Below are 14,434 nucleotides of genomic sequence, written 5' to 3' on the forward strand. Positions count from 1 at the left end.
GTTGAGTAACAGCCCCATCCTGCCTTCTGGCCCCGGCTGGGGGCTGGGGGCGGGGCTACCAACGCGGAAGTACCTGAGGCGCGCGTGGGTAGGAAGAGGACGGGGAGGGCGGGCTTGGGTGGGCTGCGCTGTGAGGGCCGCTGCGGCGGCGCGCCCCCTAGTCCCGCTTCCGCAGGGCCGCCCGGCCGCCCGAAGAGAACTCCCCAGATCCCCCTCGGCCCGCTTCTTGGAGAAATGTCATGTAGATTTTACCCGCTTGTCCTGCCGCGGGTGAACCCGGTGCTGGCAGGCAGACGACCTGACTTGGGGTTTTGGCTTAAGGTACTTGGCAGTGACACACCCTGTGTTGTTGATTGTGGGTATCAGTGTTGAAAAAGAAAAGAAAAAGAAAATGCTCACAATAGAAATGAGAGAGGAGAGCAGGGACCTGTATTTGAGATGTGGTGTTGATGAGGAATTTGAGGCAATTGCGATTTCTGATAATTTTTCCTCTCCCCCACTTCCTGCAAAAAAGTTCCAAAGGTCAAGAAAAAAAAAAAGCCAATTAGAATTTATACGTGTTTCTCGCCCACTAGTTAAATGTTAGATGGCATAGTGTATGTACGTAATAGCTATGGAATGTTGTTATATTACTTTTTAATAGGGCCATATTCAGGGGTCAAGATGAAAGGCGGAGAGACTATTCCTTTCCAAGTCTCTTGGATTTAATTACAATGAGTGAAAACGGCTGTGTTTAAGGTAAAGCGTTATATAGTACAAAAAAAAAAGTGCTGGAGTGGCGATCAAGTATAAAATTACACAAGGGCCAGGGAGATGGCTCAGTGGAATAAGCGCTTCCCTGGCAAGCACAAGGGCCTGAGTTCGATCCCTGGTTCTGCAAAAAAAAAAAAAAAAATTACACAGCATGTGGGATGGGCGACAGCAATTCGCGGCATTTTTGTTCTCTGTAGCTCCGCCGGTTCCGCAGCGAGCATGAAGCCCATCAACTTGTCCTTCGCAGCCTGCGGCTTTCTGGGCATTTACCAGTTGGGGGCAGCCGCGGCATTTCGTAAGCACAGCGAGACGCTCCTGAAAGATGCCAAGGCTTTTGCTGGCGCTTCTGCAGGATCCTTGGTCGCTTCTGTCCTACTGACTGCGCCAGAGAAAATCGAGGTAATCGAGGAGGAACCAGGCAGTGTTCCTTGTCCAGTACAAAATGCCTTGTTTTACTGTGCGAGTTTTTATTTCGCCTTAGCAGCCCGACCTTGTTTCCTTTAAGCGAAGGAGATTTGCTCCTCCTGTCATCGTGAGAACTGAGACCCTATTTTGGAGCGCTTTCTGCTGTGGCCTATGCACACTCCTAATCCGAGGCAGACATAGAAAAGAAACTGGGAGTGGGACTTCAATCAATTTGGAATGATAGGGGAATGTAATTTGTTTTTAATTCTCACGGAGAGAAGCAGCTCTGAATTCCAGAGAGTTTCACCAAAAGTGATAAAAATAGCCTTCAGCGGGTATTTTCTTTAACTCAATCTATGTTTTCCAAATGGTTTTTCAGCGGTCTAGACAGTGAGCAAGCGTTTGTTCACAGTGAGAGGTGGTTTTTGTGGATGGAGAAAATATTTGTTAATTACTTGCACGGTCTACTGGCTTTGAACGGTAATAAAATAGGGGTTGAACACGTTGCTGCTCGAGAAAGAATATCGCAACCCGACAGAACCTTGAACATCGAAATCTAATTCATAACTCTGTGAGCTGCTTACGGAAGGGGAACAGGATTTAAGTGCAATTTTTCAGAAATCCACTAGCCCTTTCTTCCCTTTAGATGATTGATTTACAGAGAGCTAAAAAACGTGATTAAAAGCCAGCGATTACACAGCGTATGCACCTTAAATGGGGAGAAATATAAATAAGGTGTGCAGCTGCTCTCAGCATAGGGGAAGCCTTTCCCTTCAATTGCAAAGGAGCTCCTTCCTGCGGCGGCTTTCTTTTGTTTTACGGCTATGAGTGGGGGATTGCTTTCTCTTCTGCTGGCAGGCTTTCCTTCAGGTGCGCAAAGGCCTGAGCTCTGGAGTTGAGTACACTTGGTTTCCACCCTCAGCAAGTTTTAAAACGTCCAAAGTGACTTACATATAATGTAACTTGGAAATAGTACGTTAGTTCTTCCTCTTTAGCATTTGGAATGACCCATTTGTAGGACTTTATTTTCTTTCTCTTTGTAACTTCTCAGTCTACCAGATGTGTGTTAGCACAGTGCTCACTGTTGGGTAAGTTCCTCAAGCTCTTTACTGTGGTGACAACTGTGTGAGTAATTGATCTTCCTCAGAGCTGGAGCACATGTAATTAAGAGGAGCGGTGATGCTGGGTGTATTTTAGGCGGAACGCGCATTTAGACATTGATAGGTAAAAGCTCAATGCAGCGCTTGCCCCAGCCCTCGTGATCTGCAAGGAAGGCCTGGTGTTAAAATGAGCAGGGCTACCAGAGGGGAAGAAGTCCATTCCTCAGTAAGTGTACAGTCTGGTCAGGGTGTTTGCACGAATCTAAAATTATAGATAGCATAATTTTACCATTATAACATACCAAAAAATGGCCAGAGTGCACAGCCCAGCTTAGAAGACATAAACAGACACATTTGAGAGAGACTCCCCCTGTTTCTGTCCTAGAGAGGTGGACCTACAATTTACCTACTTCACACTACTTAGAGATTTTCCCCAAATGCAAATCTGGTTGTTTCACCACCCGCTGCCACCGCCCCCTTGCCCTGAATCCTCCTGGAGATTTGTCAGCAGGCTTCATCAGGTGCCATATAACCTCATCCTTCTCGGGGCTGTGAATATCCACGTGAGCTCAGTGCCCCTCTCAGAGCTCGTTTTGCAGTTGTGCTTAGTATTGTCCTCCTAAATCTCTGTCTCCTGACCCTGTCTAGCTCTAGTTTGCAGGGAAGGCCTCAGCCTAGATGTCACATTGACCTATTGTATTCATTTCCTGTTGCTCTTGTGACATGGCTGTCAGAGTGGTGTCTTCACACCATAGGAATTTATTCTCATAATTCTGAGGTCCTAAGTAAGAGACAGACTTTCTGGGCTCAAGTCATAGTGTAGAGAGGGCCACTCGAGCTCCCTCCTGAGGCTCTGTCTACCCTTTTTCTGGTTTCTAATGGCTTGGCCCATTTTGGGGCTCCTAGTCCCCTCCTCTACCTTTAGAGTCAAAAGCATGACCTCTTCAGATCTCTTTAGCTCTGCCAGTCCTTGCCTCCCTCCTTCCTTTCTATGTTTACCACTTCACGTTACAATACCAAAATACTGAAGGTCCTTAACTCACAAAAATAAATACTTATTTTGCCTCATGATTTTGGACTTTCTAGTCCAAGAACAGGAAAAACGAGTGAGCCTCTGATGGGAATGCCACGTAGCAGTGGCAGAAGCATATAGTGAGGGATGCAACTCACCTCATGGCCAGGAAGTAAAAAAAGAAAAGGAACAGGGGTCCCATAGTCCCCTTGGAAAGCATACCCCCAGTGAGTAGGAACCTCTCACAAGTAGTGCCTCCTGAAATCCTCAGAGCCTCCAAGTAGCAGCTCCCTGCAAACCAAGTCTGTAGCACAGAGACTTTCATCAGAGGGCAGCATCCAGACTCTTGTACCACAATGGGACGAATTCAGGATGACTGGGCCACTGATGGTCCTACGTGATGTGGGTCCATTCATCTTAATCATGATATGTCAGCTTCGTCAGTGAGACGCACCTAGGAGACCAGTGAGTGTGGTAGGGAGATAAGTGTGTGGCCTTGTGTACTACATACTGTCCCTCCTCCATTCACGGGCACGCTTCCGCTCTATTCGCTCCTGCTATGAACTGGGCAGCTTCACCCCTCCACAAACTTCCACCATGATGTCCAGCAGACAGGACTGCATTTCTCAGAACCATGAGCCAAATTAAATCCCTCCTCTAAGCCGTGGGCTGCAGCAGTGGGAAAGCCAACAAATACATTCTCCTTCTCAAAGTTGTTAATGTACTCAGATCTGTGAAGTCCCTCGGAGGGCCACAGGTTATCCATAAGCTCAGTAGCAGAACATGGAAACTTTAAGGAGAGAGAAGAGATCTTGAACCTGTGCTCGGGAAGGTTCTCATAGAACTCCATAGTAGTTCTTGTAGGTACCCATGCATCCCATGAGTCAGAGCCTCTCTATATCTTGTTGTTTTGTTTTGTTTCAGTAAATCACGGAGCATAGAGCAGTAGTAGGGTTCATGCCTAGAGTGGGCAGTGTCTTTTTTTGGGGGGTGGGCAATGTCTTGTTTGTTTCTTCAGCACTGAAAAACTAAAGTGTACCAGACCTCAGTGACCAGCCAAGCACCTGGTGCCAAGTGGTTTGCTAAATCAATCAAATAATAAATGAGTGTACTGAACTAAAATAGCAACTCTCCCTTAAGGAAATAAGAGAGTAGCTTCCTCTGAGCCAAATTGGAGGGACCGTGGCCTCGAAGCATGGATTCATATGGCCTTGAATGTCATGCTGCCCCATGGACGAGGTCACTTGAACCCTTGTAGCCACAGAACAAAGATGGCCATGAATCAAATGCATTTATCAAATGCACTGGCAAGGCGCTAGGTAGGAGGGCTGCAACAAGGCTGAGATACCTTGTGCAGGTTTCTGATGTGGCTCATAGGATTCTTAGCTTTAAGGTGGGCAGAAACCAGAGAGGTATGCAAATCTCATGGATAGGTTCTGAGAGGCTTGCTTGTGGTCAGAAGAATGTTAGGCCAGTTACAAAACTTAAGCCAACTAACAGTTAAAGGGCAGACTGATAGGCTCTGGCCTGAATGCAAACTGATAAATTATCATGGCTCTGATATAACATAGCTGAATCACCAAAACAAAAGCTTATATTCCCAGGGACCACTTCTTTCTCCTTCTCTACTCCAGCCCTGGATGCAACTTCCTTTTACCTCCCCCATGCGCACAAGGGAGCTTCTAGTCAGCTCCTTGTGTGTCACTGAAACTGCCCCTCGAACTCCGTCCCCGTCAAAAGTCCATAAAGTCTCAGCCTTCCTAGTCCGTGGATTCCCCTATCTCCCTGCCCATGATCCTCTGTGCATCTTCAGAGTTAATAAAGGTACCCCCCTTTCTTTCTGCTTCTCTGCTGCACCACCACCGAAAAAGCCTACCACAGACAATGGCCCAAGTTCATTTTGCTTCTCACCCTCCAGTAGCCACAGTTATTCTGCTCCTGTGGGCAAAGGCCACACACCCTATAAGCTCATTAATATCCATCTGCCTTCTTTGGACAACTTGAGTTCTGTGAAAGACAGACCAAGCTCTGATGAACTGTTAAAATATACTGGGGTCTGGGAAAATGGCTCAGTAGAATAAGCGCTTCCTTGGCAAGCTCAAGGGCCTGAGTTCAATCCCTGGTTCTGAAAAAAAAAAAAAAAGATACCAGAATACTCCAACCTTCCATCTTCTCTGTCAAATAGGAAGGAGATTTATTCCCACCTTCAGGGGTAGGTGACAATGAAGTCCCAGCCATGGCTGCCCACAATACTGAGGCTCAGGACAGATCTCCAGAGCCTCTCTGATCTCAGGATATGGCAAATCAAGTCTTCCCAGCTCTTCCTCCTCCTTTCTGCTCTTGGCATTGTCATTGGTCATCAGCACTCTCACCACACTGCATTCCAAATACTTCTCAGGCCTCAAAATCAGGGATGAAGAAGAACTTAATTGTGTATTCAATCTGCAGAAGAATGTGCTAAATTAGAATTTAAATTGAGCCTTCAAGGACATTGCATGGGTGGATGGAGAGAGCCAGAGAGACCCACAGAGGAAAAAAGAAAAGGAGGGAAGGCAAGGGGAAGAGGGAGGAAAAGGTTGGAGTTGTTAGAAGATACAATTTGCCAGTGACCAAGAACACAGAACCTAGCAGAGCCCAAGCACAGTGGAATCTAGGCAGAATTTAGAGCTGGAGTGCATTTGATTTAATAACATAATGGGCCCGTTATGACTTTTCTCTTTCAGGAAAGTAGCCAGTTCATCTATAAGCTTGCTGAAGAAACCAGAAGGCAGTTTCTTGGGGCAATGACCCCCGGTTACGACTTCATGGCCCGACTGAGGTATCTGTTTATATACTGCCCTTGCCCCCAAAGTCTATGAAGACAGAGTGTTGACAGCTCTCCCTGTAAACTCTGGCAAGCTCAGCACTCAGTCTTCTAAAATATTTACAGGGCCTTTAATAATTAAAGGTGAATAATGAGGTTCTCTTTTTCTCCTCTAGGAGTGGAATGGAGTTGATTCTTCCTTCCAACGCCCACGAGCTAGCCAGGAACCGCCTGCACGTATCCATCACCAACACCAAGACCAGAGAAAATTACCTGGTCTCCAATTTTTCCTCCAGGGAGGACCTCATTAAGGTAACAAAGCCACACTTCCCATTAGAGAAAGTCAACAGTTCCCATTTGTATGCTTCCTACAACTAATGAGCCTCTCTGGCTTCTTTAGATCTCCAGTCTCTCGAATCAGGCCTGCTAGACGATAAAAGCCCATGGATGACTTGTTTGATGAATGACTGCACCACTCTCCTCTCTGAGCCTGTGATCCTCTTTATTGCTGGTTTTCTCCTGATGTTCTGGCCTCACGCTTGTGAAGCCACTTGGGGAGGTAGTGCAATGTAGTGCTTCCTTTAATTTGTGTAGCTGACCCTTGGCAGTCTAGGTAAGACTTTGATTTGTCCACTCACATTCCATCCATTACCGGCCCTTCTGCAAATCAGGTGCTACCTGGGACCCTTTTCATCTTTAACAAAGCAGAAATGGGTAGAAAGTCTTGAAGAGCTGTACATGCATACCCAGAGTTGCCCTGCACGCCAGTGTGGACCAATTCTGGTGTCCAAGTCTCTTGGCTTTTTCATCTAGCGTTCTGTTTCATTTCTTCCGTTTTGCTCTGAGGCCTCGCTATCTAAACACATTTGAAAGTGGAATGACTTGAGAATTCATTATCTCTGGGAAATACCTCAGCTGACTGCTTTCCAAGTAAGAATGCACTTGCTGCAGTAATGCACTGTCTGTCAGTTGGAAAGGCTGTGCTTTCCTTAGGAAACCTGGGAAGGATTTCCTTTCTTCTTCCTTTCTCTGGAATTCAGAATTCATGAATTCAGATTCCGCTAATACTGAGAAACTATGATTGCACGCTAATAAGCTGAATGAGAGTGAGTGATGATGGTTCTACCTGAGTTAAATAAAAATATTGATTTTTTTTTAAAAGATGTCTTCTGGGTGGTGTAGTCAAAAATCTTTAATAAAATGTTGAATTGACATGTTAAATTACTTCGCAGCTTAATGGATTAGAATATTTATATTTGGTGCACCTATTATACCTATCTTTCACTTCTATATTAATAGTCTTTGTATCTTAGAAAAATGTATTTCCCTATAATGTGATCATAAAATTTATTATACTGTTAGGTACTCTTAGACAATATAAAAGGAAGAGCTGGTCATCAGTTGTCAATGTCCATTTGAGACGTGGCTTGGGTTGGGTTGGGTTGCTACCTCGTGCAGTTTATCTGTGGCGAGCTATGTACTATTATGCCTTAATTGAAGAGGGTGCTACTTTTCCTGTCCATCCCCTTTCTGTCTTTTATATGACTATTTTAATTGGCACATAACATTTGTACCGAGTGTGATATTTGATACTTGTCTCCAACATGTAATGACCAAATCTGGACAATTATGCATCACCTGCAACATCAATCATTTTTTTATGTTCAGAACATTCAAATCCCTTTTCGCTACTTAGAAATACCACATATTGCTAACAGTACTCAGCTTGCTATGCTATCAAACATTAAAACTTATTATTCTTATCTAATTATAGTGTAGTTCCCAGTAGCCATCTCCTCTTTCTGCCCTCGTTACACCCTTCCCAAACTCTGCTAACCACAGTTCTGCTCTCTTCTATGAGTTCAGTGGTGCTAACTTCCACAGTGAGTAAGATCATGGAGTACTTGTCTTCCTAAGCCTGCCTTGTTCCACCTACCGTAATGTCTTTCATTTTCATTCATGTTGCCATGAACCACAAGATCTCATCTTTTTATGGATGAATTGTGTTCTGCTGTGTGTAATAGTGTCCTGTTGTGTGTAATAGCGTCGCGTTGTGTATAGTAGCATCCCTTTGTGCATAAGAGTATCCTGTTGTGTGTAAGAGCGTCCCATTGTGCGTAAGAGCTTCCTGTTGTGCGTAGGAGTGTCCCATTGTGCGTAAGAGCATCCCATTGTGCGTAAGAGCGTCCTGTTGTGCGTAAGAGTGTCCCATTGCGTTCAAGAGTGTCCCGTTGCATGCAGGAGTGTCGTTGTGTGTAATAGCAGTCCATTGAAAGAGCATCCCGTTTAGCTCTTCACCAGTTGCTGGACATCTTGGTTGAGCCCACCTCTGGGCTGTTGTAACCAGTGCTGTAATGTGGGAAAGTTAATAGCCCTTGGATGTCCTGCCTTCATCTCCTTGGAGTGTAGACCCAGGAGTGGGCTAGCTGGGTTAGGCGGCTGTCACTTTGTCCGTGAGCCCCTGACTTCTCCATCTATAATGTGAGGACCCATTTTCTCAGTTACTCTTTTCTCGTTGCTGGGACAAATACCTGACACCCAAAATGAAGGAAGAAAAAGTTTATTTAGCCCACAGTGTTTGGAGGTTTCAGTCCATACTCGGCTAGCTTCAAGGCATACTGGTACATGGCAGACAGCAGCAGTTCATAGCAGCAACGAAGAGCAAGAGGAGCCAAGGGAGGAGTTGCACCAACCATGGTGCAGAGGGGAAGACTGTCTCCCTTGAATTTCATTTAGGCTATCTGCCTCAGGTTGGGAGTAGTATTTACACCCATAATCCCATTGGATTTTGAGTTAATGTCAAACACTAGAAGTCTGCCCCATGGTTGCATGAGGTTTTGGAGACAGCTAGAGACAAACCATAACACCCTTGATCTCCATCTGTGTCCCCTCTTAAAATATTGACCACTGTCTTGAATACTCCATACTGTGCTGCTCGGTTCATTTAGTTTTTGTTTGCCTTCCTTCAGTGGAAGGTGGACATCAAGATAGACAGCGATGGGTCAGAGAGCTAGCTCAGCAGTTTAAAGCGTCTGCTAGGCAAGCTTAAGCAGGTGCTCAGGCACCATGGTTGGATCCCACGGCACCACATGCTGCGCTAGCCCTGCCCACAGGGCAGACTGAGCTGGCTACAAAAAAAAAAGAAAGAAAGGTGGCAATTGCTGTTTTCCCAATAAAGAAATCCCCAACACCTGGTCATACTGACAGCCTCCTTGTAGGTACTCCAGGAAAAAGTGTCAGACAAATGAATATACATAAACCAATTAGGGTGGCACCTATTACAGTGGACTAACTTAAAGCAAAAGCAAGGACAAAGAAGCTGGGCCCTGTGTACTGAGAATCCTGGGGAAACACCATAACTGGTGAGCAGCCCCCCTGGGGGGACAGTGCATGTCTCCAGTATTCTGCTGTGGTCATGCCTTAGGATAGATCAAAGATCATCTTTTCCGTCCCTGTTGGGAGTGAGAATATAATAGACATAATCCCAGCCCCTGATACAAGCATACCCTATGTCCTAGGACCTGTGAAGATGGAAGCTTACGTTGCAAAAGGGATTTAGGTTTGGTTAAGGTAAAAATCTTGAGGTGATGAGTGTAGTTGATACCCGTGGATCCAGCCTGCGTGTGTGGGTCCTAACCAGTGGAGGCTTCCCTGGATTTGATGTTCTGTGACCTACTCTTTAATGTGAGAGCCAGGTTGAAGGAGACTAGGAAGAGCAGTTCTCTTCTGACAGCCAGCAATGAAAAGGGCCCTCTGCCCTGCAAATACACGGGACAGGCCTCCTCTGATACTGGCATGAGCAAGGAACTGTCTCTCCCCTTGAGACCTTTGGAAGAAGTGCAGCCTCTCTGACACTTGATGTGTACCTGCCAGTGTCCTGGTCCCTGAGTCCTGACCCACAGATTTCCTGGTCATAAATATGTTTGTTTGAAGCTCTTGAGTTGGCAGTGCTTTGGTACCACAGTGGTGGCAAACTATTGCTATGAGTAAACATGATTTTTTTCTATTTCTTTTGTTTTGGATAATAGCTACTCAGAGAATTGGTGTAATTATTTGAGTTCATTGAGCAGAAGAGAAATAGCTACCGCTGGCCTGTAACACCTTACCAGGAGAATACCGAATAATTAACATTTATCCTAAGTTATACAAAGAATGTTCTCACTGTTTAGTAACATGCCTTAACCTTTTCCACAACTGAAACAAAGGAAAGAGAAATAGTTTCTTGAAAACAGGCTGTAACCATAAAAATGTATGAAATAGCTGCTGAGAGTACACAGGAAGCAGTTTTTAAGAGTAAGAAAGGAAAGATGGGATGTCAAGGAGCAAACAAAACAGGATGGACAGGAAAAAAATTAACTCCCTGGCTGGGTTATGGCTTTTGCAAGTTTAAGCCCCGTGGGTGAAGGTTGGCTTGGGTAGTTCTATCAAACCGTCTTTGCCCACCGCGCAAAATACTAGCCATTCAGACAACGAATTTTGCGAAAGAGAATACATATGCAAGGCAGCCAGCCATGGAAGCAGGAGACCCAGGTTGCAAGCGGAGGGGATTCTTAGGGCAGAGAATGAACAAGTCCCAGTGCTTGCTTTGTGGACCTGAGCCTAGGCCAGCGGAGCCTGTGGAGTGGCAGTAGGAGAGGTACTGCTTATCCTTTCTCTAGTTCTCAGGTCTTTGGGAGAGGATTCTGAGCTGCGAAGGATACATGGGTAAACCCTCATTTTAACAAGTGCCCAGTCGGTGGCTGTGTAGTGGTTGATTGATTGTGTCAGGCTGAGCAGTTTACAAGCTTAGCTGAGTGACTCTGCCATTCTCCATCCTAGGGTGTGGAGGATGTACCCTGGGGTCGCTATTTATGCTATAGGATGTTGTGATGGGTGATTCATTGTGTTGACTTGAGAAGTTTAGAAGTTTAACTGAGTGACCCAGCACGGGCAAGGACGCCTCCCTTTGTTGTTTTTATGTATTTGGTACAAGGTCTTACTTCGCAGCTCACACTGGTAGTGACCCTCCTGTCTTCAGCCTCCCCATGCTGGGATTACAAATGTGCACCACTATGCCCAGTCTTGGCCCCAGAGGTGGTGCCAGCACAGTCTGTGGTAGCAGGGATCAGGGATAGGACCTCAGTCCAGGCACTTAGTCTGCTGAGCTATCTCACCAGCCCTCTAGGGGGGTCTCACTTTACAAACAGCCTGAGCCTGTGCAAGAGGAGGGCAGAGCAACGGTGTGAGTGCTGTACCTCCCACCCAGAGGAGGAACCCTGCATGCAATATAAGGGAGGAAGAGAGGCTTTTCCACTCTCTCACTCTTGTTGCTTTAGCTGTATTCTACCTCTGTGAACGGCTGTCCCTCATCTGCCGCACTGTGCCTTGGAGCTAGGTTATAGGCTGAAGCCTTCACAAGCTGTGCACTCAAGATCACTTCCTCTCCTTCATTTGGGGTGTTGGTTACTTGGTCTCAGCAATGAGAGAAAAGATACTACCACAGGCTGCGCCTTGTAGAAGAGCAAGGGCTCCCTTTCAGGGGGACCATGTGAGGGTGGTGTTTCATTGGTTTCTGGTCACGGAGGCTAGGCATGGGAAGCGACCCTTCCCTTAGGTAGTGTAGGAGTCAGCCTTCTGCATGCCACACAGAGGATCTGACGCTGACAACCTAAAGGCGGAGAGCTTTAATTGGGCTCATGATTTCAGAGACTTCCTCCCATGTTCAGCTGGCCGCAAGGCGGGTGCGTCATGGAAGAAGGGCATGATAGGGGAAAGTTGCCTATTTCATGATGGCAAGAAAGCAGAGCAGAACAACGATGCCAGAGAGGAGGGGGCCAAGGACCGGAAACAGACGCAGGGACCACAATTCCATGACCCACCCCCACACAGCCAGCCGTGTGCTGCGTATTCCCCCTTAGGTGGCTCCCAGGCCAATCAAGCTGACAGCAACACTGAACAAATCAGAGCTAGAGACTGCAGTTCCTGTATTGCTGGAGCCATGGTGGGAGCAGCCTGGCATGGGCCAGTAGGTTGGGGTGTGTGTGTGTGTGTGTGTGTGTGTGTGTGTGTGTACGGATGCCCAGCCGCGAGGTGAGGCTACATGGCCTTGCAAGGAGATTTATAGCAGGAGGAGAGAAGAGAGGACGAGCAGAGAAGAGAGGAGAGGAAGACAGAGAGGGATGGAGGAAGACAGGGAAACAGAGACGGAGGGAAGGAGCGAGATAAAAACCAGAATGAGGGTAAAAGAGCATGAGAGTTCTAACTAGTAGTGACTTTGCCCTTGAAGTCCTGCTCCACGTTGCACTGTCTGTCTGTTTTTATCAGGCACGTGTTTGTTCTGGCTCATACCATGCCTGGCTCCTCACCGTCCACCAGCTGCCTGCTAGGCTTTACACAGAGCGTGCCTATGTGCCTGACAACCCAAGCAGAAATGTAGAATGTGTGTGTGGGGTGTACATTTGTGCCTTTTCTGAATGCTCTCTGAAAGTCTCCTCTCTTACGTCATTGCTGCATAATGCTGTTTCTTTGGTCAGTGACGACATGTATGTATAATCGTGGTCTCATAAGATTATATGGTATAATGACCTTGAGAGGGGGGTCCCTTGGTTTCATTAAGTACATTCCTAGAATGCACCTGGAACTAGAAGAGACCCACAATATCTAAAGCAGTCCTGGCCAACAAAGGCAAGGCAGGACATCTGAGAACTTGTACTGTAACATCATGTAACTCAGTAGTGTCCCAGATTTTCTCATCAAGGAGATTGTGGGGCCAAAGAGGAAAGTGATCAATGATGTAGAGTGTGCCTAAGGAGAGTCACATGGAGAGAGAACATTCTCTCAGGCTTTCACAGAGAGCACATTGGCCAAGCAATGGCTGTGACTCATCCACGTGGCTGACACTGACAAAGGATCTACAAACTGCTGTTTCAGGGTAAATCCTGAGGGGATTTGACTGACCTTGTCAGATACAAAAGTTACCTTTCTTGTTATATAGGTCTTGTTTTATCTTGGTCTTAACCATCCAGCAGAAAAGTATAAAAATGAGGTATAAAAAGTAAAGCCATATTAATATGCTGAACTGTAAAAGGCTCAAGTCAACAACTTCTGACATTGCCAATCCTACAGATAACCCACTACTATTATGGTCTACTGGACTATATTGGATTATTTTGCTGTATTCACACACCTACAATATTTAAATGGCAATGAAATACCCATCTCTGACAAAACTAAACAAAAAAGGGATACAAATGAATAACCATTTTGTGTCTGTATATACAAAATAGTTAGGATAGGTATACAGCTACTTTCTCTGAACTCAATGAGAAGAAAGATTTGTACTAATAGTGTTTGTACAGGATATCGTGTCTGCTTCTTGTACTATGAATAACCACTATGAAGACAACAATATGAAATGTACTAATTATTGCAACTTTCTTACTAATTGGTTTTGAAACTCACTGCTATTTGTTTCTCAATAAAATTTAAAAAAAATTTAAAAAGTTTAAAGAGAATAAATAGTATAAAACATTAGAAATGATACAAAATTCCATAAAACAAGGTGCTACGAATTCAACCATGGTTGTTATGTTACACAGTATTGTCTTCAAATTGGTTGTTCAGATTACCAGGTATATAATCATGCAAAATTTATCAAACAATTAAAAGGCAGAAAAAAATTAAGTATTAACTGTTCCTTTCTATAGACCAGTAGAAACCAGCAGTACAATTATCGAAGCTATCTTGAATGTATAAAGGAAGGAACTAATTTCTTTTTGAGCCTTATTTTTCTATCTGGGAAGTGCAGCTACCTACCGTTAGCTCTTTTAGGTACTGTATAGAGCATATTAATAAAGCATGGGAAAGTGTGTTTTAAACGGTGAAGCCCCAGCCAGGCGTGGTGCTGCAGGCCTGTAATCCCAGCCCTCGGAAGGCTGAGGCAGGAGGACCTTGTCAGTTTGAGACCAGCCTGGGCTACAATGTATGTTGAAGGCCAGCGTCAACTGCGTAGTAAGACCCTGTCTCAAAAAGATAAATATGGGTTGGCGAGATAGCTCAGCCGTCTAAAGCTCCTGCTTAGGCAAGTGATCCCCAGGACCACTTGTTGTACTAGTCCCGCCCCCAAGGCAGGCTGAGCTGGCCACACAAAAAGAGAGAGAATATTTATCTGCATGTTGATGAAATCCAATATTTAATAAATGACCAAATACAATAATGATGCATACCTACTGTTGGTCACCAGTTTTGAGTACCTCTGTCATGATAATATGATATTAAATACCATGTTTAATCGGAACTTCCTCTTTAGGCTCAATAACACTTTCTCTTACAGTTTTTCTTTTTCTTTCTTCTTTTTTTTTTTTTTTTTTTTTTTTTTTTTTT

The 14,434-nt window shown here is 45.3% G+C and overlaps 1 protein-coding gene across 2 annotated transcripts in view; it reads left to right on the top strand.

Moving 5' to 3' along the window:
- The first annotated feature begins 288 nt into the window (after nucleotides 1-288).
- The window catches only part of Pnpla4 (patatin like phospholipase domain containing 4), a 128,858-nt gene continuing 114,712 nt past the window's right edge, over nucleotides 289-14,434 (top strand). For both annotated transcript variants that reach the window (XM_023707449.1, XM_023707450.1), the window contains exons 1-4: nucleotides 289-321; nucleotides 951-1,152; nucleotides 5,994-6,088; nucleotides 6,250-6,385. In XM_023707449.1, the coding sequence (XP_023563217.1) occupies nucleotides 973-1,152; nucleotides 5,994-6,088; nucleotides 6,250-6,385 (411 nt within the window). In that variant the 5' untranslated portion in view covers nucleotides 289-321; nucleotides 951-972. The remainder of the gene's footprint in view (nucleotides 322-950; nucleotides 1,153-5,993; nucleotides 6,089-6,249; nucleotides 6,386-14,434) is intronic.

The sequence above is a fragment of the Octodon degus genome, unplaced genomic scaffold (genome assembly GCF_000260255.1).
Source record: "Octodon degus isolate 3935 unplaced genomic scaffold, OctDeg1.0 scaffold00291, whole genome shotgun sequence".
In the NCBI taxonomy this organism is placed as follows: Eukaryota; Metazoa; Chordata; class Mammalia; order Rodentia; family Octodontidae; genus Octodon; species Octodon degus.